We start from the raw sequence: 25,859 nt of genomic DNA on the forward strand, positions 1-25,859 counted from the left end.
GTCCATTGGGAGTGGGGGTGGGTAAGCATGGGTCTCACGGTGAGACCCAAATTTGGACCTAAGACACGGGGACTTCCTGATGGGGAGAGGACCTCCAAATTTGACTGAGAAAATGCTCAGGTGTTCAGGAGACTTACCTTCTCCCCCAGTTGCCTGGCTGCTAGGCAAGCATGGGTCTCCAGGGAGCGAGAGGGATAGATGTGAAATCTGGACCACCTTCCACAAGAGACATCTCAATGGGATGGCCTTGGCCTCCCTTGGATGAGATAGCAGAATGGTGACCCCAAGGTGTGGTAGATCTCTGGTCCACCCTCTTGCTCACCCCAGTACTTCATTCCAGATGACCCTGGTGAACACTCTGACCAAGGACAAGTATAATTTCAACTGTAATCGCTGGCTGGATGCCAACGAGGATGACAATGAGATCGTGAGAGAAATGACCGCTGAGGGCCCGACCGTGCGGAGGATAATGGGCAGTGAGTACTGACCAGTTCTCCATCCCTGGCGAGGCGGTGGAACTCCTAGTTGGCGTGTGCGTGGGGGTCCAGCTCATGAGTGGATGGTCTCATCTGCTGTCACTGATCACACCCCCTCCACATGCCAGCATGGAGTTAGAAAATTCCCAGCCTTCTGACTGGCTTGTGGGAATCTCTAAGGCAGGATGCCAGAGCTCTGTGGTGGTGGGTGTGGGGAAGGAAGGCGACATTTATGGCTCTTCAGGTGGGTGAGGGGATGAGAAGGATCCTCTCCAAGCAGTGCTTCTTCACAGCCTTCCTAACATTAAAGAAATATTCTCTTCAAATTATGCACAAGAGTCTCCCCAAAAGGAAGACTGTATCCAGAAGCCATGATTGGCGGCCCCGGATGAGTCCTCTGTGTCTATTTAAGGCTCATAGGAGAGGGACTAAGCTTTTAATCTGGGGTCCAGTTTGCACATTCTCAGGGGTAAAGGGAGATCATTTTGCTTCTAGATTATAGCGGCAGAAGAGAGTGAGGCACAGCACATGTCCTGTCCTTTGCTCTGGCAGACATTACTGAGCAATTACAGCCTTCTCTCTCACTGAGTCTGAAATGAGTTTCAAAGCTCCCTACAGGGCACTCTAAGCAGACATTAGCAATTGATCTAAGCAGACATTTGCAGTTGATCTAAGCAGACATTAGCAATTGATCAGAACTGGCACTTAAGATAATCAACCCATTTGCTATCACTGTGGCAGTCCTAATTTTTAAATCATATAGTAATACCGCAAAATTACCAAGAGTTAAGAATATATAGAAAACAATGTCACTCATCATTCTAGTAGCTCTTCTCAATATTTGGAAAGTGTCACTCCTCAGACATTTGTACATCCAGTAGAAGCTCTGTGTGTATTTGTTGAAATGATTTAAATAGAAGTAAATACTCAAAAACATAGAAACTCCACATGGCAAATATCTGTTAAGAGATCGCACCATCTAGTCATCTAATTAGGCAATGCTGGTGATGAGCACTTTCTGTTATCTGCTTGATGCTTCTTCCTTTGTAATTAAAAATGTGACCGTAGCATATTTGCGTTTGAAGGCCTTTAAAATAGCATAATGCAGAGGCGCCTGGGTGGCTCAGTTGTTAAGCATCTGCCTCAGCTCAGGCCATGATCCCAGGGTCCTGGGATTGAGCTCCACATCGGGTCCCTGCTCAGTAGGAAGTCTGCTTCTTCCTCTCCCTCTCCCACTCCCCCTACTTGTGTTCCCTCTCTCTGTGTCTCTCTCTGTCAAATAAAGAAATAAAACCTTTAAATAAATAAATAAATAAAATAGCCTAATGCAACTCAGGAAAACGAGGAGTTCTTGTCCTGATTATACAGTTGGAGACAGAGTCAGACCTAGAGCAAGGTCTTCCGCCTCCTGTGTGCACAGCGACTATACTCTTTTCACATTGTGTACTATTTTCTGTGGCAGCAAGGTAACCATCTCCCTGGGAACATAGTAGGTAAGAGGATTCTGCCCCAGACTGAGACTTGATTTAGCAATATAGCCCACTGAGGCAGAAACACGCCTGTTCTCGTCGGATCTATCCCTTCGTGTGCCAGAACAGAGCCTGCATATGTGAACTAATGGGGAGGGGGTCTTGGGACCCAACTGCTTCCTTGATCTTTCTAACCAGTTCTCTTGACTTCAGCTCCTCATGTCCTGTTTCTGAAGTTACCTGGTGCTTTCATTCCTCAGCCTTTGCTTTCAAATTTCACAAGTGATAACTCTGATCGGTTCTCTCTGGTCTGGTGAGTCAGGGATCCTCAAACTTCCCTGAGTATTATCACCCAGAGAGCTTGTGGCAACGGAGTACACGGCCTCAAGCCCAGGGTTTCTGACTCAGGAAGTCCAGGGTGAGACTCAGGAATTTGTCTCATGCATTTCTAAGTGGTGCTGCTGGTGAGGAATGACTGTGCTAAGGTATTAATCACTTTCCCAGGGGATGTCAAGCTCCCCAAGTCTTGCTGCTGTTCTCTGTACTTGTCCCTATTTTTTTTTTGTTAAGTCCTGAAAATACCTGTGTATTGTCATTTTAGTGAGGTTTTTCCAGAAAGAAATCTACCATTTTTACTTAGAATGCCCAAGATGTTCTTTACCTCCATGTCCTCTCTACCTTGACTGAAGCCTGGCTTCCCCATTCCTCCAAACCTGTTTTCCCACCTCACAGACTGTGGGGCTGGTGAGGGGGGTTTTGCCAGACTCCCTCTGCACTCTCAGACACGGGCCCATGCCATCTCATGATGTTGCCTCTGCTCCAGATCAATCCCATCTCTGGTGTTCTCTGGTTACTTTTCCTTCCACTGAAGGTGGTATAATGTTTATCTCAGTCATTCTCCAGACCCCCAACTCCTGCCATTGTTCTAGGGCAGTCTATTAATCTGCTCAGGCTCCCATAACAAAATACCACAGACTGGAGGCTTAAACAACAGAAATTCATTTTCTCACAGTTCTAGAGGCTGGAAGTCCAAGATCAATGTGTCATCAGGCTTGGGTTCTTATGAGGCCTCTTTCCTTGGCTTGTAGATGGCAGCCTTCTTGCTGTGTCCTCACACGGTCTTCCCTCTGGGTGTCCTGTTTTCTGTGTCCTAATCCCTTCTTATGTCATTTTGGATGAGGACGCACCCATAGGATCTCATTTTAGCTTAATCATCTCTTTAAAAACCCTACCTCCATATTGTCATATTCTGAGATACTGGGGGTTAGGAATTTTTTTTTAAAAAAGAATTATTTATTTATTTGACTGAGAGAGAGCACAAGTAGGTGGAGCAGCAGGCTGAGGGAGAGGGGGAAGCAGGCTCCCTGCTGAGCAAAGAACCCGATGCAGGGCTTGTTCCCAGGACCCTGGGATCATGACCTGAGCCAAAGGCTGATGCTTAACTAACTGAGTCCCCCAGACACCCTGGGTTAGGACTTGAACATATGGATGGGGGCGTGGGGAACATAATTTGGCTGCACCCCAGAGACGTTGATTAGATTCTTTGAGAGCTATCCCTGATAATCTGCATTTTTGTCAAGCATACCAAGTAATTTTTTTGCACATCAAGACTTCAGAGCCTCTGTCCTACTCCTTCCAGTGATTGAATGGAAAATCCCCTCATCCACCTCCTGGTCCCAGTACCTCCCTCTGATCATCCCATGAATGAGCGATGCACTCCACCCCTGGCTCAGGCTTCTGCCCCCCAGCCCTCTCATGACCTTGGTGACACTCCGCTCCATCCTGCAACTCCTTCTAGCTCCTTCTCCCCAACATTTCTCCTGGCCTGACTCATGGGTGTGTGGAGGATGGATCTTAGAGGCAAACCTATAAGAAGTCATCAACGGGGGGAGGCAGCGCTTGGGTGGCTCAGTGGGTTGGAGCCTCTGCCTTCGGCTCAGGTCATGGTCTCAGGGTCCTGGGATCGAGCCCCACATCGGGCTCTCTGCTCAGCAGGGAACATGCTTCCTCCCCTCTCTCTCTGCCTGCCTCTCTGACTACTTGTGATCTCTGTCTATCAAATAAATGGATGGAATCTTTAAAAAAAAAAAAAGAAGAAGTCATCAAGGGGGGAGAAGAGGTACTCAAAGTGAGCAAGAACTGACTAGAAAGAGGGTAAATTCAAGAGCTATTTTGAAGGTGGCTCCGGCAGGACTCAGTGAGAGAATGGTGTAGAGACTCTGTGGCCAGATGAGATTTCTACCCACACTTTGGGAGAACCTTCTTAAGAGGTGCCATTTAAGCTAGGTCTTCTCTGAATAGGGATCTGACAGACAAGGAGAGACGGTGGTAGGAAGGGTGGGGAGAAAGAGTGTGTCTGTAGGCTACATGGGCAAACGTGCATGTCACATTTTAAACAGTGTGCAAGATGTGGGGCTGTGATATCTCTTGGTTTCTGTCGTCTGTAATACTATCAAAGAACCATTTTAATGGAATAAAAAAGTCTCTGGTGAACAGGATTAGATCGAAGGGCTGTATGTCCTGGCTTTAAATGCAGCTCGATGTCTTCTTGGGGGGGGTCCTTGGCAGTACTCTCAAGCCCATGTCTACTTGGATTCCATCTCCCCGATGCTTTATCTGGCCTACATAAATTTCTGTTGTGCTTGGAACACCCCCTTATCCTCACTCACCTCTACAGGAACTTGGATCTCCTTTGGTGTTCTGGATGCTTCTTTGTAACGGTAAAGAGTTGATGGCAAGTCTCGCTTCCCCAGCTGGCACCAGGGTATTGTGAATAACATGCAGTGTGTCCTGGCAGTCCCTTGAGTGGAAAGCCTTGAACTCACATAAAATAATACCAATTTAAAACCATTCTTGGGGCACCTGGGTGGCTCATTTGGTTAAGCGTTCAACTCTTGGTTTCTGCTCAAGTCATGATCTTGGGGTCCTGGGATCGAGCCCCATGTTGGGCTCTGTGCTCAACACAGAGTCTGCTTGTCCCTTTCCATCCCCCTCTCCTCTTCTAGCTCTTCCACACACACACGCCAACCCCAGCACATGCATGCATGTTCTCAAATAAATAGATAAAGATAAATAAATAGATAAGGATAAATAAATAGATAGATAAAGATGAATAAGTCTGTTACTCCGGGTTTACTTCTAAAGCAAGAGCCAGTCAAAGAAGCAATTAATGCCATGTCTGACAACAAGAGGCTTTGAGGAATGACCTCACTAACACAGCCTGGGGACACAGATTAGACACGCACCGCTTATGATCAGGAGTTCGGTGAGATGGTAGGAGCCATGCGCCCTGCACGCTCCCCTGCGTTTGCAGCTGAAGTGATTACACACTGCTGATGAGTGGCCAAGGGATCACTGGACTCAACTGCTGAAAAGAGGAGCTTCTTGTTAATCAGGCTGAGCTGTCATTTTTAAATTAAAATACAAGAGGCTCTGGTAGTTACCCATTTGTTTGAAGTCTTTCACTGCTGGTGGCTAACAACACAGTTATTTTTTAATTGTTTATGGACTTCCTGCTGAGAACGAGCTTGGGACCCCAATGGTTGGTGGGCTGGGAGGGGCCCCTGGAGAAGATCAGGAGCCCTGAGAACTTCCAGCCCAATGGACCTTAGTGCTCCTGATCAAACAGGACTGGAATTTCCAGGCAGAGGGATTGCTGTCTCCCCTCATCAGTTTGCTTCTGGGTATTGCCTGATAGTTACAGCTGAAAGAGCAGAACTGTCCTGCATCAGGATTAAGAATGAGTGAGGCTCATGTTCCTCTTTTCCTTCTGTGCCTCTCAATTTCAGTACTCAGGCCAGTTGAGGCTCTTCTTCCCTCTTACTGCCACCAGTTCTATTACTGGAATCTAAACACAAAAGCATCAGCTTCATTTACGCAGAGGCTGAAGACTGAAAACACTTAGTGTTTGCCTTTTAGTAACAGTAAGTCTTCCAAGCAGTCAATGTGGGATGCTTTTTTAGTTATTTAAGTAATCTTTAATTTTTTTCAACAGTATTTTGTAGTTTTCAGAGCATAGGTTTCTCCCTCGTTTTGTTAAATGTCTTCATATTTTCTTCTTTTTGTGCTCTTTTGAATGGAAATGTTTTATTAATTTCCTTTTCAGATTGTTTATTGCAAAAGAATAGATATACAATTGATTCAGGCATATTGATATACTCTACAACTTTGCTGAACTCATTTATTAGTTCAAATAATTTTGAGTGGAATCCTCATGATTTTCTGTGTAGAGGATCATGTCATCTGTGCCCAGAGATAGTTTTACTTCTTTGTTTCCAATCTGGATGCCTAACTGCATTAGCTAAAACCTCCAGCACTGTGTTGAAAACAAATGATGAGAGCAGATACCCTTGTCTTGTTTCCTTAAAGAAAGCATGCAGTCGGGTGCCTGGGTGGCTCAGTTGGTTAAGCGACTGCCTTCGGCTCAGGTTACGATCCTGGAGTTCAGGGATCGGGTCCCGCATTGGGGTCCCAGCCCCATGGGGAGTCTGCTTCTCCCTCTGACCTCTTCCCCTCTCATGATCTCTCTCACTCTCTCTCAAATAAATAAATAAAATATTAAAAAAAAAAAAGGAAAGAAAGCATGCAGTCTCTCATCATTAATTACATGTTCGCTGGGGGTGTTTCATAAATAACTTTATGGGTTGATGAAGTTCCATTTTATTCCTAGTTTGTTGATGGTTTTCTTATCATAAAAAAGTGATAGATTTTGTCATGTTTCTTCTGAGTCTATTGAAATTTATCATATTATACTTTTTTTATTCTACTGATGTGATACATTACATTAATTGATTTTTAAAACTTGTATCCTTGGGATAAATTCTACTTTGTCAAGGTGTATAATTCTTTATGTTGCTGGATTTGGTTCACTGGTATTTTGTTGGGGATTTTTGTATCCATATTCAGAAAAGAGATAGGTCTGTAATTTTCTTTTCTTGTGATGTCTGTGTCTGGTTTGGCATCAGAGTAATGCTGACCTCCTAAAATGAGTTGGATATATCCTCCCCTCCAAAATTCTTTGGAAGAATTTGAGAAGAACGGTATTAATTCTTTGAATGCTTGGTAGAATTCGATAATGAAGACATTTAGGCCTGAGCTTTTCTTTCTGAGTAGTTCTTTAAAATTACCAATTTGATCTTTACACTTGTTTTAAGTCTATCCAGGTATAGCCAGTTCTGGTGGTCATTTTTTTTACTTTCAACCTATTTGTGTCTTTTAATCTACAGTGTATTTCTGTATATAGCACATAGATCCATTATCAATTTTGCCAATCTCTGTGCAATAGTATGACTTTTTTTGGTGTGTGACTGCTGACATTTTTCAGGCTACACTACCCCACCCCCTTCTGCCTGACATCTGGGCAGTTTGATAAGAAGACTGGATATTGCCTCCCTTAGCACTGGTGGAAAGGTCAAGCCATGCAAGAACTGACCCCCTCACTCCCCCCACAAGGGAACTCTTATCTCCTAATCACCATAAAATCTCCCTGTTTCTCAAGCCATTTTTGGACCTTCTTGGAAATCCACCATACTCTCCCAAGAACTCCTTATTAGGTGCATAATTCTTCTTATATTCACTCTTGGTACATGTGTGACATCATCAGCCTTGATATCTGAGCAAATAGGGAGTGAAAGGACCCATTCTGTCTGCAGGATGATAACCACACTCTGCCTTTTGATTGAAATATTTAGTCCATTTACATTTAATGTAATTACTGATGTGGCAGGATTTTTGAATGCCATTTTGCTATTTGTTTTTTATGTCTCGTGTCTTTTTTTGTTCCTCTCATTTTATATTACTACTTTTTTGTGTGTTAAAGAAATATTTTCTAGAATACCATTTTAGTTCCCTTGTTTCTTTTAATATATATATTTTTGTTATTTTTAATGGTAACCCAGAGAATTATAATTACCATCTTAATTTACAATAATCTAGTTCAGATTAATTGCAACTTAATTTCAATAATACACAAAATCTTTCCTGCAGTATAGGTTTGTTCTCTTCCCCCTCCTTTGTGCTATACTGTTATACAAATCACATATATATACATTATAAAGCCACCAATGGAGTTTTATACTTATTGCTTTTCTGGGAATATCTTACTAGCTCTTTCATATTTAAAAATAGACTTTATATTTTAGAGCAATTTCAAGTTCACAGCAAAATTGGGAGGAAGGTGTAGATATTTATCATATACTCCCTTCCCTCACACATGCATACCCTCTCCTTTATCATCATCCCCCCCTCGAGTGATACATTTGTTATAATTAATGAGCCTACATTGATACATTCTTAGCATCCTGAGTTCATGGTTTACTTGTGGAACACTCTTCGTGCTGTACATTCTCTGGGTTTGGACAAATTTATAATGACTTGTACCCATCATTATGGTGTTATACAGAGTAATTTCACTGCCCTAAAAAAATCCTCTGTGCTCTCCCTATTTATCTCTTCCTTTCCCTCCTACCCAAACCCTAGCAACCATTGATTTTTTTACATCTCCATAGGTTTGCCTTTCCCACTCTAACATTTTTTTAACTTTGTCAAGATCTATAATGTCACTGATTTTATTATCACCTTCTCTTATATTCATTTTCTGTATACAAGGCTTGGATTGCATGGGCCATCATTATAACCTACCTCTAAACCTTCCCTTACCTTTTCTGTCCTTATATCTCTCTATCATGCTTACCTGGATAAACCCTATCCTAGGTAAAGCCGACAAATGACCTTTTCAGTTATTGTAGCCTTGTAGACTCACTGTTGCAAAACATGCAGCCTTGTAGACTGGTCTCATTTAAAATTCATGACTCGGGGGCACCTGGGTGGCTCAGTGGGTTAAAGCCTCTGCCTTCAGCTCAGGTCATGATCTCAGGGTCCTGGGATCCAGCTCCGCATTGGGCTTTCTGCTCATCGGGGAGCCTGCTTCTCTCTCTCTCTCTCTCTCTCTCTCTCCCCCTGCTTCTCTGCCTGCTCATGACCTCTGTCAAATAAATAAATAAAATCTTTAAAAAAAAATTCATGACTCAGGCTGTGAAGTGTGTAAACCTCACGATTCACAGACCTGTACCCCTGGGGATAAAAATATATGTTTATAAAAAATTAAAAATTTAAAAATCAAAAAAAAATTCATGACTCAGTATATCCCAGTTTGTACTCAAAGCTGTCCTACAATTTATCACTGCCCTCCCCCAGTCCCTATTGTTGTAGTTTCTTGAACCCTAGCAAAGCTAGTCCTCTATCTATACTCTGGACCTTCTTCTTCTTTCTCTCTAAAGAACTTCACTAGTTCTTCTCTCCTTGTTATCATTTTCTTTTTCTCTACAGGATCATCATCCTCTACATGATCCTATAGATAATAATCTAGTACCTCACATCTTAAACATTTTAAAATAAAACTTTTCTAAACTCATACCCCACTCTAGCTTATTATTTCTCTTTGTATTCCTCTTCACAACAGACTAAAGGGAAGGTTTACATCCAGGCATCCAGGTACTATATCTAATTTCCCACCTCCTATTCTGTACTTAGACTCTTGTTATAGGGCTTCTTCCCTTCCCCCACAATTTCACTATGGCTGCTCTTGTCCTTGACACCAGTGCTTTCCATGTAGCTAAACCAAAAGTCACTCTTTGTCCTCTGTGGCATTTGCTACAGACGATCATTCCTCCCTTCTCTTGATTTAGAGACATGTCCAGCAGTACTCTTCCCCCCTGCTTCACTGGCTGCTTCTCATCTGAGTTGCTAGCTTCTCCTGGGCTTGGTCTCTAATGTTGGTGTCTCTCCATAATCTTCTCTATGGGAGATCTCATCTGGACTCATAGCTTTCAAGGGAATCTGTGTGCCAATGACCAATATCATGTCAGTAGTCCTGACTCTCCAGACACATATTCAAGTGCCTTCTTGGCCTCTTTTAAGAACATCTAGTAGCACACATTTATAATGAACAAACAGAACCATTGATTTCTGTCTCCAAACCTATGCTTCCCTCAGGCATGCCTACTTCTTACTAGAAATACTGTCTACCTGGTTACCCAAGCCAAAATCTAGGAGTCATCCATGATTCTTCTTTGCCTCAATTACTTATCCAATCCATCACCAAGTACGGTTGATTCTACATTAAAAGTATATCTCTAATCTACTGGCTTCTCTCCATCTCCACAGCACCCCCAATCCTAGATACCCTCCTGTCTTTTCTAGGCAACTCTAATTATTCTGCTAAGAGGCCTCTCTGAGTCACTCCTTCTTCCCATACAATCAGTTCTCCGCATGGCAGCCAGAGTGCTCTTTAAAATATAATTCAGATCAGGTTACTTTTTTGCTTAAAGCCCTTGAATGACTTCCCATTGTATTAAAAAAAATCAACCAAAGGAAGTCACACTTCTTACCTTGACCTGTCATACCAATTCTGTCCCATGCTGGCCTTGCTCCACTTCTGGACTTCATCGAACCCCCCTCACCCAGGCCCTACTGACCTTCTCTCTGCTCCTGGAACACTCGCCCCTCCTCCCCATGGCAGTGCTTCACACTTACTTGCACACTCTTCTCTCCGAGCTTCCTGCGGCTGGCTTCTTCTCCTTGGCATCTTACCAGATGTCAACTTCTTGCTGCAAGCTTTTCTGCCTCTCCAAATCCTCTTCACTCCCCCGCCACAATTCCTCCACTTCTATCCCACTCTGGGTCACCCCTCTCCCATGTAATCTTTGTTACAGACGTAACTCAGGAATTTTCCTGTTCATAATTTGCTGTGATTTCACTGTCCATCTTTCCTCTCCACCCGTCCACTCTCAAGTTGGATGGAGGCTCCATGGGAGCAGAAGTCTGTCTGCCTTGCTCACTGCTGAACCTAGGTTCTATAATGGTGCTTAGTGCCTACTGGGCTTCAGCCAATAGATACAGGGCAAATGAATGAATGAGTGAGTGAATGAATGAATGAATTTCACTTTCTAGCATATTTGAAGTGAGGAAGGGAAGCTGTGATATGCAGGGATGCCGGCCAGTCTCCTCCAGGGCACATTTTCAACAGGGAGAGAAGCTGCTGCCCCTCCCACAGTGACTGCATTTTGTGCCTTTCCGTTCTGAAGCAAAGCTCAGTCTGGCTCACAGAGAAAAGCTCTCTTCTGTGAGAAGACAGGACACATAAGAATTGGAGAACAACCTAAGGCAGAAGAGTCTGCTGGATTAGATAGAATCAAGGGTCAAAATGTTTGAATCAGACCTGTGGTCCCCAAACACTGCCAAGCCCCCCCAGAGTCTCCTACAAGACTTTCCCATGGGATTCTGATCCTTGAGCAGGCCTGGGAACCTCTGCTTTGTTTGGGAAGAGGGACCTGCAGGTGAGCTGCCCTTTGACTGGGCGGCATGGGGTTTGCAGCCCCGGCTGACCGGGTGCAGGGGAGGGGCACTTAGAGGCAGGAGCAGCAGGGCCAGTGCTGGGAGCAGGGGGCCATCAGTGTGTCCCTTTCTCTCCCTGACAGTGGCCCGGTACCGTGTGACCGTGTGCACTGGAGAACTCGAAGGCGCGGGAACCGATGCCAATGTCTACCTGTGCCTTTACGGTGACGTGGGGGACACAGGCGAGCGGCTGCTGTACAACAGCAGGAATGACAATGACCTGTTTGAGAAGGGCAATGTGAGTACAGCCCACTCCGTCCCCGCCTACCCGGCCCTGGTCCAAGGTCCCCTTCCCCTGTCCTCCCTGTTCTGCTGAAGCTGATACGGGTGCCCCGGCCATCAGCGAACTAGCATACATGACACCCTCTGGGCTCCCGGGGTGATCCAGCAGGGACTTGGAGAACCGACCCTGGAGGGGTCATGGTCCCTTCCACACCTGTCAAATGGGTTTCCTGGGTAGGTTGTGTGGGGCAATAGGGAAATCTGGGGACAAACCCTGCATGGGACTGGTCGCTCCATTCCCCCAGCCTCAGTTTCCCCCACATGTGAAACAGGGAAGCGATGCCCGCCTGTGCCAGCTGATATGAGAATTAGGAGCACAGCTGTACCTACCGCCTGGCCTGCATCACAGAGCAGCTGCTCAGCAGGGTCATTATTGCTGCCAAGCGAGGCTCATGGTGCTTACCAGGTGAAGCCAGTTTGCAGACTGACCTAGCACAATCCTGGGCTCTCTTCCCGCCTCTGCTGCCCCATCCTCAGCGAGGGCAGGGCAAACCCTGGAGATCGAGTGGAGGTCTCTCTCAGAGGCCACTCCAGCTGACCTTGGGGTCACAGACACAAGAAAACTATGGTGATCAAAATAATCTGAGTGTTGTGGGTGGACCCAGGCTCATTTGGGGAGGGCTGGAGGGGGTGACTTCACATAGATTTGTACATTTCCTCTCTCTCTCCCATCCACACCCACCCTTTCCCACTCTTCTACCTCTTTTGAATCCTTTATCCATCAATCGCACCCTCCTCTTCCTGTTCCGGGAGGCTCCCAGGTGTGCTTGTGTAGGTTTGGCAACTCTCCAGCCCCTGCTGCACTTCTGCTGCCCCATTGGCAGGCAAAACTGTGCAGTTAGCAAGACCACTAGTTCTCCTGCCCTCCCCAGTCAGTCCCAGCCATGCCTTAGAAGCGGGCTGGTATCCTTTCGTAGCAGGAGCCTGAGTTGATTGGCCAAGGAATTAAGTCATGATACATGGTTAGTGACTGGTAACAGCTTATCCTATCCCTCCTCCTGGGGGATCTGCCTTTTAGGAGATCATAGGGAATGGCCACTGTTGAATCAGAAAATACAGCCCTCCCTTGTTGGGAACTTGACATGGAATGACTTCCCACTGGGAGCAGCTGGAGGAGGGGTTAGACCTGTTCTTTCCAGGTACCCCTCAACCCACCTGTGACAGACCAGCAGCCCCACCCATCAGCCCCGGCTTTTCTGATTTCTGGGCCTGTGTCTCCCCTTGGTGTTTGGGTCCCAAGGGAGCCCCATCCTACCGGCCTTGCCGTCTTCCCCTCCGAAGGCCGACGAGTTCACCATCGAGGCGGTCACTATGCGGAAGGTGAGGCGGGTGAGGATCAGGCATGACGGCAAAGGCGGGGGCAGCGGCTGGTTCCTGGAGCGGGTGCTGGTGAGAGAAGAGGGGCAGCCAGAGAGCGACAACGTGGAGTTCCCGTGTCTCAGGTGCGTGGCCTGCTGCGCTCTGTGCACTCCAGCTTCCGTCCGGGGCCCTGGCTTTTGGGGACACTCAGCCCTGCCTGCTACCCCAGACCGGGAGCATAGTTGTGGCTTGAAGAGGGGGCCCCTGCTGGTGGTGCTTAGACTGTCCCCACCCCACCTGCCGGTGGTGAGCCACTGGGGTCAGGTGTCCCAGGGCACCCCTGACCTGTCTATTTAAGTACCAGAGTGTTGTTACGTTTTAAAGATACAGTATGGCAATTTCAGAATTTAACTGAGTTCCCGCGGAGGGAGCTCAGCCTCTCAGCTTCTGCTGGCCACAGGGGTTCTAGGCTTGTCGGTAGCCATTTTCTCCCTGGGTCTTCACATCGTCTTCCCTCTGTACATGTCTGTCTCTGTGTTCACATGTCCCTCTTTTATGAGGACACCAGCCATTTTAGATGAAGGCCTGCCTTCATTTTAACTGGATTACCTCTATAAGGACACTATTTCCAAATAAGGTCACAGTCTGAGGTCCTGGGGCTTAAGACTTTAACATATCACTTTTAGGGGACACATTTAAGCCCGTAACACATTTAAAACACCTTTAAGCCCTAGGGCAGGTTGCCTTAGGTGGTGGCAGTGGAGGTAGGGGGAACGGGCTACACCAGAGATAGGTCCTGTAGGTAGAGTTCATGGGGTGTGCCCCCAAGAGAGAGAGGACTGTTGGGAGACCCCAAGTCTCTGTCTTTGGTGGGTGGGCAGAGGCCGTGCTTCCTGCTGAAACCAAGAGCCTGGGGGCGGGGGGTGGGGAGGAAGGCCTGAGAATGGGGTCAGACGGGACTCTGGAGGCTTAGCTGGGGCATATTAGGTATGAGATGCTTGTGAGTTGAGTAGGCAGAGTCTGGCCTTGAGAAAGAGCTCTAGTAAATGAGAGCATAGCGGTAGAATTTAAAATCAGGGAAATGGATGGGATCCTGGGAGAGAGAGAATTGTTTGGACTGAGCCCTGAGACTGGTCAGTAGAAGGACAGGGAACCCAGAATGGGGACAAGGAAGAGATTGCTATGTCCACACTGTCTGCATGGCTATATACATGGTGAGGGAGGAGCTTGGGGCCAGAAGTCTAGCCACCTGCCTGCTGTGTGGCTTTGGGCACATTTCTTAACTTCTCTGGTCTCCCGCAACTTCCCGGCCAGCACGCGTCCCACAGTGATGGCAAGGGTGAAATGGGGCTGCCCTCTAAAAGGAGCCGGGTCTGCCAATGACACAAGTGATGCTGATTGCAGGGCAGAAGGTCAGCCAAGGCCCCCAAACGCCCTAGAGCCCTCCCTGCCCCCAAACACTTAAAGGGTTCGTGCAGTTTTAAGAACGTGAATTCCCGCCCCTTGCACCTGCACGGGACGTGTACTGCCTGAGGGATGGCACACAGGGCCTCTTTATCCACCTTCTCTGCCATGGTCAGGTGGTGCCAACGTGTTAGCTCTGGCAGCTGTGTGAGTGTGGTGTGCACACTTGCACATTTCTTGTGAGCTTGGGGAAAGAGCCATAAAATCACCAGCAGACAAGCTCACCGATTTTGCAGCGTCTCACGCTGAACCTGGGCCCAAGTGTCTGAAGCAGAAAGAAAATGACTATATTTGGAAATATCTATTAATACCCTTCAGTTGGAAGTGAAGATGACAAGCCATGGTGTCCCTTTACCGCTGGGGTGGGCCTGGGGATGGGTGAGTGGTCGAGAGAGCAGTGGGAGGGCGCGTGGGGTTTCCCGATGGCCTCGGGCCCGCTGGCTTCCACGCTCCCTGTCCCTGGGAGTGATGGCTGGGCCATACCACACTCTTCTCTGCAGCCTCTGTCTGTGGATAATCCTGGGTGACCTCCACGGGACAGAGGCAGAGGCTCCTAATGGGTTGATTGAAGGGACTCGGGGAAGCAGTCCCTGCTCTCAAATCTCTCTCCCATCCCCCCACCCCCATCGTCAGTACCAAGAATTCTGCAATTGCGTCTTCCTATCTTGGAATCCCAGACAATTTTGGTGCTCAAGACTCACAGCACCAAAACCCATGCCCAGTATAATCACTTAGTTGCCGACTGACATCCTATGCGAGGTAACAGCCAGCAGGCAGCGACATCCTGTGGGAATAGAAGACCACGTGCTTGGGGAGGGAGGGCAAGAAAGAAGGGATGAGGACCCTATCCTCGGGTGGGGTATATTGGCAGAGGGACTGTGGTTTAGGGAGGCCTGAACTCCATGTCAGGAAGGCTGGAGGGGAGGCCACGCTTTGGCTTCCTTTGCCAGGTTCCGTGGCCAGGAAGGCAAGTGTCCCTGCCAGGAGTGGAATAGGGCTGGGTGGCCAAGATGAGCTCCGACGTAGAGCCAAATGGGGAGACGCTGATCAAGAGGCAAGCCCCTTGGCTTCCCCACGGCACTGGAGAACATTGAGGGTGCCTCTTCTGCTGCCATGACCTGTATCATGGACCCCTGTGAGCACTGGGGTCTGGGTGACTCCGCTTTGCACAGTCACCTGATTTTTCTGGATGCATCCCCGTGCTCCGTGGGGAGGGCACTTTCCGGGTGAACCAGTCCAATGCGTTGCTCCCAGGTGGATGGCCAGCAGAGAGCTGGGACCATGGCCCACTCTGACGAATAGATGAGTCACCGCCGTCAGACCCAGCCCTGTAGGGTCCCGACCCAGCTTGTCCTTGTTGGCAAATCTCATCCCTCCTTGAGGATTCCGAGCAAGCCGTTTCCCCACAAACTGTCCTCATTTCTTAAATTCCTGTCACACTTACTTTGGGCCCGCAGCCATCCTTTTCCTGGCCTTCAGTGCCTTGGCTAGTCTGTCCTATCTTCTTTGTCTTTTAATTAAAGATTTTATTTATTTATTAGCCCTTGTGTGCACGAACTGGGGAGGGGCAGAGAGGAAGGGGGATAGAATCTCAAACGGACTCTGTGCTGAGCGAGGAGCCTGTCATGAGGCTCCCTCTCCCGACCCTGAGATCCTGACCTGGGCCAAAATCAAAAGTCAGCTGCTTAACCGACTGACCCTCCGCCCCTGGGGTGCCCCTAGTCTATCCTATCTTAACTAGACGGTAGGTTCCCTAGGGGCTGAGCAGTGTCTTATTGATGTCAGTGTATCTTTTCTGCCTTCTTCCCCTCCCCCAGAGCCCTCGGCACAGTGCTGTGCACACAGTAGGCTCTCCTAAAAAGAGGTGATTGTTTTTGCTGGGGACAGTGACTCCATTGTTCTTGGCTTTCAAGACAAACGCTTTACTGATTGGCAAAGTCTTACACCCTGTGAACCTTCTCGTTATCCCCGCATGCTGGCTTCTTCCCCTCACTGCCTTCCAACCACAGGGCCTTTGCTCAGCTCCTACCAGATCTGCTCCATCCCAGCATGTGCTGCTCCCTCGGGAGGGCACCTCCCTCTTCCCCCAGCCAACTTCTCATCACCTTTCCAACCTCAGCCAGGAGCCTCTCCTCAGCGAAGTCCCCCTTGCCCAGTCTGGGCAGCGACGCTTTGTTCTCAGCTCTCGTAGAGTCTTTTCCTCTGCTGAGTGCCCAGTTCTGACCTCCCTGGTGACCCTGCAGGGACAGCGGGACAGTGGGTGGTTGGTCATTGGCCACTCAAAGAGCTAACAGCCCCTTGTCTGCCCACCAGGTGGCTGGACAAGGATAAGGATGATGGTCAGTTGGTCCGAGAGTTGCTGCCCAGTGACAGCAACGCAACACTGAAGAGTGAGTTGTCCTGATGACCAGGTGGCGGGTGTGTCCCTGGTGAGGGAGGTGCCCTCCCCTTTCTGTCCGGAAGCCAGCCCTTGGAACAAGCATGAGCTCTTCACTTCATCCCCCCAGGGCAGTAGTGGGGAGGGTGGAGAGGAAGAGGCTCTGAGGAAAGATCTGGAATTTTCTTCGCTGTCTAGGCTGTGTACACGGTGACTTTGTGGCCCTGGATGTGGCCCTGAGCACACACAGGCCTCTGTGGACACGAGCGACAGAGGCGGTAACACTAGCCAAACAGGCATTTTTATCCTCCCTTAGGCACAGAGGGTACGGATCTTTCTGGGTGATATACTGGAGCATCGTCAGCATGGGGCCCTGTTTCGTAATGGTGCTGTAGGTACCCAGCAGAATTTCACCCCTGGCTGGCTCCTCCTGAACCGTTGACATCTTGAGTCAAACATGTACCCTTCTGAGCCTCTGATCCTTCACTTGTAGAGCCAAGATCAGAACCCTTAGCAACAACACTGCGCATGTCCTTTGCAACACTGTCTGCAAAGCTTGATACTCCTTTGCCTCCGTTTCCTCATCCGTCAGATCAGAAACTGGACAAGGTGGTTGCCTTAGGTCCTTCAGGTCTCTTGCACTCCATTTTCTTGGAATGCTTTTCTGTTCTCAGTTCGCTCACACCTTGTGGGCAGGCCAAGCAGGGGTCAGCATCCCAGTGTTGCCCATGAGGGGACCCCCACAGAGAGGAAGGCAGCCCTGCCCCACCATGGGGCTACTTAGAGCAAGGGCTCAGCGGCCGACCCCCAGCCCGGTGTCCCACCCCGGCTGCAGACCACCCTCCTGCTCCAGCCCCCCCACCGCGACCTGCTCTAACCCCTCCCCCTCTTTGCCTCCCACCCTGGACTTTCCTAGACTTCCGCTACCACATCAGCCTGAAGACAGGGGATGTCTCTGGGGCCAGCACAGACTCCAAGGTCTACATCAAGCTCTACGGGGATAAATCTGACACCATCAAGCAAGTCCTTCTGGTCTCCGACAACAACCTGCAAGACTATTTTGAACGCGCCCGGGTGGATGAGTTCACCCTTGAGACCCTGAACATTGGAACTGTAAGTCTCCTTCCCGAGACCATGCGACATGGTCTCACCCACCCCATATATATCCACATGTGGGTGCACAATCCTGCTCACATGCATGTGCACACACACTTACACATCACACGCATACGCACACTCACATTCACAAAGAGGGAAAATGCCCACTCGGAGGTAGGTGAGCTGCGTAGCTTTCCTCTATGACCCAGAGCAGCAGAAGATACGTGAACAGTAGGGAAACTTCTGCAGTCCCTGTAGGGGTGGAATGTCTATTTTTAGGGTCTGTAGTCCCAACATTCCCTTTACCTACATAGCCAAGACCATGGTGGCTAGGTCCCAGACACTGGAGAAAAGAACACCGGTATGCAGGGCAAGAAAAGTGGGCCGAATATACTTCCTAGTTCCAAACTTGAGTGTGCCTCTGAGATATTCTCAGGACACTCATTTCAGTGCTCACCCTGAGCAACACTGGAGAGACGCTGCTCTTGAAGATGGCACCTGAGGGTCTCCCTCTGTCAAGGGCCCTGGTGGCCTTGCTGCCAGCAGTCTGAGCTCTTCATCTGGAAAAGCACAGATCTAACCCCCTTATAAATTTGGAAACTTTTCTAGAAATTTCTGAGCTGGGCTTCCTGTTGCCACCTGCCCTTCTCAAGGTGTGGCTTGCGGCAACTGGGAGGCTGACAAGCTCCCCTGCTGCGACCTTACACTTTCCTGCAATCCGTTTCCTTTCTCTCTGAGCCTCACCCTACTTTAGATACTCCAAGAACATGCTCACAGGGAAAGAGCTCCTGTCAGTTCTTTATACCTGATGGTAATGAGCCTAAGTCAAGGTCTTCCTTCATTAAAACATATTTACATTTTCAGCTGAATTAATAACCGTAGAGTGAAATGCTTTTCCTTTTACTGAGGATTTCCTACAACAGCCAGTGGATAGATGAAACATCTAAGGGGAGGGGAATGGTGCTTGGGGCTTTTCCCTGTATTTCTGAAATGCCCCCTCCCCCCAGCAAGCAGTTCAGCTTAAGAGGTTGGGACGGTCAGTCTGGCTGCTGGTTGCCTGAGGTCCCTCCTTTGACTTCCTGCCAAGCCCGCCAGTGACTTCACCTTTGTTTGCCTCATTCATTCTAACAACTGGGCATGCTAATGGGACTGCTGTTTGCAGTAACTATGTTAATAATAACCTAGTCCCTCCCCCCGCCCCCCACAAGTCATCCTCAGTCACTAGGTACTATTGATGGAACTGGAACTGTTGCTCCAGGGGGGTGCTAGGCCTTCTGGAATGGAGAGAACTTGAGTTCTCTCCTTAAGGAGCTTCCCACTGGGTGAGGCAGAAGACCCTTGTCCCTATCTTCACTCATCCTGCTGGTCCCGTCACTGTCCCAACACCACAGTAAAGCTCCCCTGTGACCCTTGGTGCCCACCGGAAAGGCTGTCGGGCTTTGTAAAGAAGGCTGGTTTCCTTCCTACAATTCCAGCGGACCCGGGCTACAGGCACACAGTTGTGATGGTGTTTTCATTATCAGCCCAGAGAAGCACTTCATACTCGTAAGAGCAAACACAGGGCTTGGAGGGACAGTCCTCTCGAACTAGCCTTCTGGCCCCAAACCCATATCTAGCATTACCTCTCCAAACCATCGCAGAGACGATCTGGGGGGGAGGCTTGGCAGGGATCTCAAAGGCTGGTTGATCATTCCACCTAATGTTAGAATTGCCCTGCAAACAGCATTTCGAAAAAGCACTAAAGCGGTTTGAACATCGAAGAACCAACTCGTCCTAAGGATGATAACACAATGGTCTACGCAGTTGTCTGTGTGAAATGGAAAGATGTTAACATGTAAAATAGCCAAGCAAGTAGACTGTTGACTGTTACTGGAGAGAGAAAGATGTTCATCAGGGCCAAGAGTGAGAGGAGCATAGAACCACAGAGAGGCTGTCCTGAGAGGTCGTCCACCTATCCGGTCACCTCTAGACGGGTTTGTCAAAGAAGAAATGCAGAAAAGACGTACCATAGTGTATTTTTCAAAACAAAACAAAGCCCAATCAATAGCATGGCTATCAGAAGCAAATGGTTCATGTTTTGAATGTTCGGTTTCTTTTTTTTTTTTTTTTTTAAGATTTTATTTATTTATTTGACAGAGAGAGATCACAAGTAGTCAGAGAGAGGAGGAAGCAGGCTCCCTGCTGAGCAGAGAGCCCAATGTGGGACTCGATCCCAGGACCCTGAGATCACGACCCGAGCCGAAGGCAGCGGCCTAACCCACTGAGCCACCCAGGCGCCCCGAATGTTCGGTTTCTTATACGGGCGCTGCCCAAGTACATGCTGGAGCTTTCAAAGTTCACGCCATACCCAGGGTCCCCCACTGGCTTCTCACCTCTTCCCCGAGAGGCGAGCTGCTCTTAAGAGGAGGGATGGGAGGCTCCAGGCAGCTGGCTGATGGTGGACAAGCCTGGGACCCAGCCTCTTCCTGCTGAGCCCCCTTCTTCTGGGGAACTGAAGATCTGGGCTGAGGACAGCAGTTTGTACCATTGTGGGTGGGGGCAGGGTACGGAGGGATGGAGGCGTCGAGGGTTCCATGTAGCAGCTCTTTGCTCACTCACACCCTGGGTTTCCTTCCAGATCAGTCGGCTGGTGATTGGACATGACAGCACCGGCATGCACGCCAGCTGGTTCCTCGGCAGCGTCCAGATCCGCGTGCCCCGCCAAGGCAGGCAATACACCTTCCCCGCCAACCGCTGGCTGGACAGGAACCAGGCCGATGGGCGCCTGGAGGTGGAGCTCTACCCCAGTGAGGTCGTGGAGATCCAGAAACGTATGGGATTAACAGTAATGGGACCATCAGCATCGTTTCCCCTGTGGGCTGGGGCAGTGGGGAAGGGGGAGTGACCGTGGGGTGACTTGGACCTTGTTTCTGAGTCAGAGGCTGAGGGGAGATAATGGGGCTTCTGATTGCCTGTGTATCACGGCTCTTGGAGGGACAAAAGGGCTCATTGGACAGATGGTGAAACTGAGAATTCAATGGAGGAGACATTTTTTTCTGGAATAAAGGCAGTAAATGACTCTGTTAAGAGATGTACATTCTCAGCCCTGTGTGCAGGAGTTTGAGACCTAGTCCGTGTCTTCCCCCGGGAAGACTGGCAGAAGAGATAAAGCTGTTTATTCGTGCATTTATTTAATAAGAATATATATTGACTGTTTCTCTGAGCCAGCACTGCCCTAGGCACAAAGTAGACCAAGTCCTTGCCCTTGTGGAATTTACCGGTCACCAGGGGAGGCAAACAATAAATACATAATATAATGCCAAGTAGGAGCTATGAAGAAAATGAAGCAGGACAGGGTGACAGTCATGGCATGGGGGTGGAGGACACTTTTGGACAGGGTGATGAGATCGCCAAATGAAGGTGAAGCTCGTTTGCACACGGCGTGAGAGCCATAATTATGGGAGGGGTCGGAGCAACAAGAGATCATCTAGAGGGTCAGGAAAATAGTGGCACCAGAAATGGATGCAGAGAATGTCACTTCCCTCACCTCTGCATTTCTACATCTACCCTGAACGCTACTGCCCGAGGCTCACTTCCACCAGAATCTTCCCTGGGAAGAACACCAGTGTGAACTCACCGCTTCCTTGCCCAGAGCTCCTTGTGTTTTCATGTGTGCATTTTCTCTCCCCAGGGACCCTGTAGGTTCCTTGAGGGGTCACATACACATACATGCTTTGTAATGGTATCTGCCAGTGTGAAGAAATCAACTCTTTTCCTCTTTTTAGAAATTAAAACTTGATTTCTATCACAGTAATACGGGTACTAGTTAGTAAGATGCAGATTTTTAAAAAGAAGTAGTTCCCCCTTACTATTCCCCTTCTTCAGAGTATCAACTTTTAAATGGCTTTCACTTGTTCTCTGAAATTTATCTCTATATTTTTAATAATTTGCTTACCCGTTTCTTTATTATTGTATCCATGGACATTAATGCTTGACTTCCTACAATGGAAGAGGACGGTTTAGCTCTGTGAACACACACGTGTGTATATGTGTGTGTACATACACGCTTCCCTCCTTCCAGCCTTCAATAAAATTAAATCCGTATTCAATTTTTACATTATTAGGACTATGTAAATATCATTCACGGCTGGGACACCTATTGTTTGATGGTTGCATTTCAATTATGGCACAATTTTTTGTTTTCTGAAGTTAGTAATAGCCTCATTTTCCATTTGTACCGTGTTCTATATACCCACCTATCTGTATTAGTGTGCTACGGCTGCCATAACAAAATACCACGACTAGGGGCTTAAACAACAGATATTTCTTTTCCCACGGTTCCAGAGGCCAGATGGCCAGGCTCTGGGTGTCTGGAGGTTAGGCTTCTTCTGAGGCCTTCTTACTGCATATTCATATGGTCTTTATTTTGGGCATTTGCATGTGTGTGTCCTAATCTCTTCCTTTTATAAAGACAGCGGTCATATTGGATTAGGGCCTCACCCTAAGGGCCTGGATTTTTTTTTTTAATTTTTTCAATTTATTTATTTTCAGAATAACAGTATTCATTATTTTTTCACCACACCCAGTGCTCCATGCAATCCGTGCCCTCTCTAATACCCACCACCTGGTACCCCAACGTCCCAAGGGTCTGGATTTTAACTTAATCTTCTCTTTAAAGGCCCTATCTCTAAATAAGTCACATTCTGAAATGCGAGGGGCTAGGCTTCCATAATGAATTTGGAGGGGAGACAGTTCTCTCTGAACATCGTTTTATCTCCATCCCTTGAGTAGAACTAAAATTCTTTTCATAAATCCAAACCCAACAACAATTCTGTTTCCTCTCTACCTCCTTCCACTCACTCCCGTCCCAAAACATTCCTTTAGGAACCTCAAAGGGTTCTAGGTTGTCATGAAGCTGTCCTTTGAGACTTCCTTTTGGCCATCTTTTTGGAAATTCCTTTCTTTTTTCTCCTAGTTCGATCTCCTGTTTCCTGGACTTCGAGTCTCCCTCTTTGGTTTCTCCCTTCTTTTCATTTCTACTGAGTAGCTTCCTGAGAAAAGGTGCATGGAGGAGAAATGTCTGCAAATGGCTCACAATTTAGAAGGAATTTGGCTCATTACAGAATTCTGATTTAGAACGCATTTTCCCTTAAAGTCTAGAAGGAATCATTCTACCATCTTCTAACTCCCAGTGTTGCAGCTGGGAAGTCTGATGCCATTCTCTGATCCAATTCTTGGGGATTTTTTTCTCTCTAAAAGTTTATAGCATTCTAGATTTATTTCTGGCATTCTGAAATTTCATGATGTCCTCACTGCCTTTTGGGATTTTAATTTCATTGGTTGTTCTGGGAACTCATGGGCTCCTTCTCGAAGTATTTTTTAATTTTGGGACTTCTTTGGATATTACTTTTTTGACAATTTCCAACTCTCCATTCTCTGTATTTTTTAGAACTGAGCTCTGGGTGAGATGTTGGAATGCCTCTGATTTTCTTACCTTTCTATCATTTGTCATTTTGTTCTTGGGAAATTTCCTCTTTTTGTTCTTATGAACTGTCCTTGACTTTATCCTTGTAATGGAATATTTTATTTCAGCTACCACATGTTGATTTCCAATAGCTGGTTCTTGCTCTCTGAATGCTAATTTTTCTCTCTCCAAGTTTCATTTAATCCTGGCTGCTTATTTCTCTAAAATCTGAGAGAGCGAATGGGGTTGGGGTTTTCTGCATTTGGAATGTCAGCTTTTACTGAATCTCCTCATTGTCCAAACACTTACCCACTGTCACCCCCAGCTGATCCTGGTGTCTCTAGTTCAACTTCTTTAGGCTCTCAGCCAGTCCTCTTGCTTTCCACCCCAAATCTCTCACATAACTGTAGTAATGGAAGATCCTCCATCCTGTTGAAAATAAGTCTTATCTTGGAAAAAAAATAATGATATCATCTTATGACATTGCTGAGAGCCCAAGTCTTTGCAGTAGACACCAAAAAACTATGATCCCGTTGGGTTATGGACATTGGGGAGGGTATGTGCTATGGTCAGTGCTGTGAAGTGTGTAAACCTGGTGATTCACAGACCTGTACCCCTGGAGCTAATAATACATTATATGTTAATTTCAAAAATTAAAAAAAAAAAAAAGCTATGATCCCATAGTTCTGGTAGACATTATGCTCGTCACTTGGAAATGCCCTCTAGTGGTGCATACCTGTAACACATTTTCACCCCCTAACACTGGATAAAGTATTACTTCAAAATACGGACAACTCTTTCTGTGTAGATGTATCTGTTGATATCATCTGAAAGATGCATATATTTAAATGAAAATTATTTCAGGGGTGCCTGGCTGCCTCAGTGTGTAGAGCATGAGATGCTTGATCTTGGGGCCATGAGTTCAAGCCCCATATTGGGCATAGAGCTTACTTTAAAAAATATATTTTTTCCATTAATTATATTAATATATAATATATTATATATAATCTACATCAATATATGATTATATTAATATATATTATTTATATATAAATATATCTTTTATGTTATTTATATATATATATATATATAAAATGTGCACCTGCGTGGCCCAGTCAGTTACTCAATTGAGTGTCCAGCTCTTGGCTTCAGCTCAGGTCTGATCTCAGGGTCGTGAGGCTGAGCCCCCCATGAGGCTCCACACTCAACGCAGAGTCCACTTGGGTTTCTCTCTCCCTCTTCCTCTGCCTCTCCCTACCCCACGTGCACATGCATGCTCTCTCTCTCAAATAAATAATAGATTTAAGAATATACACACGCGTGCACACACACTCTCACACACACACACACATACACACATATAATATTGTAATTTCAACCTCTTGTCCTTTACTGAAAATAAGGAAAAGAGACAAACACACAGCCTTTGCTTCTTTCTGATCTGTGTTGTCTGCCCAGGGGTAGGCACACAGCAGAGAATGCTACCTGGCATGTTGACTGTTCCTCATTCCTGGCTCCAGAAGTCACATGTGGTGCAGTGAATGACTGGGGTTTGGAGTCTGATTGCTTGAGTTTGCCATTTCTACCACCTACTCACTTTCTCTGAGCCTTAGTTTGTCAGCCTCCGAAATGGGGATGGTAGTCCTCATCATTTTGTTGATGAGAGGGTTAGATAATGATGGGGATAGATATTAGATAATGATAGATAATGAAGGGTATATAATGATAGAAAGGTAGATAATGATCGATAATGAAAGAAAAATTTTAGAAAATGATAAAGATAATGCCTATGAAGCCCCAGGCATGGTACAGGGTCAGGAATGTCTGTTTTGTTCCTCTCCCTGCCATTGTGAATATTACTGACTGTCCCGTTTGCCCCCATGTGCCCACCCAGTGGTCCATTATGAGGTTGAGGTTTGGACTGGGGACGTGGGCGGCGCAGGCACCACTGCCCGGGTCTACATGCAGATCTACGGTGAAGACGGCAAGACAGAAGTGCTCTTCCTCTCCAGCCGCTCAAAAGTTTTTGATCGCGCGTCCAAGGACACATTCCAGGTATGTGGGGGTAAGGCAATGGGGGTGTCCACAGAGAGCCAATGGATGCCCTAGAATGTAGGGATTGAACTTGATCTCATTCCTGGCTTCTTAGAATCACCTGGAAAGCTTTAAGAGAAAAAAAGGGCTGCCTGGCCCACAACCAAATCAGTGAAATGAGAACCTCTGCGGCGGGTGGTATGTTTTCTGGGTCATGCCTCTAGAAGCTCTCCTGGGGAGTCTAACACGCTGCATTTCTGAGTACTGCTGGAGTTGATGGTTCTAATTTGGCCAAGTGTGGCATGAGGCCCCTGATTACTGCAGCCATTGCCAGCTCTGGTTCTACCGCTCTCCCTGTGTGTGGGCAAGGCCATGCTTCCCACACAGGATCTGGGGAGGAGTCTCATGGCTGTTCTGAGTGCTGCAGGACTCTGTACTTCCCTTTGAGCAGAAAAGAAGAGATGAGGTTGTGAACATGTTGCTGATGGGAGAGGAGGATGCAGGTGTGATGGCCCTTGGGGGAC

General features: G+C 47.4%; 1 protein-coding gene across 1 annotated transcript in view; it reads left to right on the forward strand.

Moving 5' to 3' along the window:
• Positions 1 to 25,859, forward strand: part of LOXHD1 (lipoxygenase homology domains 1) — a 150,133-nt gene that overhangs the window by 58,499 nt on the left and 65,775 nt on the right. Inside the window, exons 12-18 of the mRNA XM_032310632.1 lie at positions 341 to 476; positions 11,422 to 11,576; positions 12,902 to 13,062; positions 16,697 to 16,773; positions 17,677 to 17,873; positions 20,476 to 20,668; positions 25,196 to 25,356. Coding sequence (XP_032166523.1) covers positions 341 to 476; positions 11,422 to 11,576; positions 12,902 to 13,062; positions 16,697 to 16,773; positions 17,677 to 17,873; positions 20,476 to 20,668; positions 25,196 to 25,356 — 1,080 coding nt within the window. The remainder of the gene's footprint in view (positions 1 to 340; positions 477 to 11,421; positions 11,577 to 12,901; positions 13,063 to 16,696; positions 16,774 to 17,676; positions 17,874 to 20,475; positions 20,669 to 25,195; positions 25,357 to 25,859) is intronic.

The sequence above is a fragment of the Mustela erminea genome, chromosome 13, assembly GCF_009829155.1.
Source record: "Mustela erminea isolate mMusErm1 chromosome 13, mMusErm1.Pri, whole genome shotgun sequence".
NCBI lineage: Eukaryota > Metazoa > Chordata > Mammalia > Carnivora > Mustelidae > Mustela > Mustela erminea.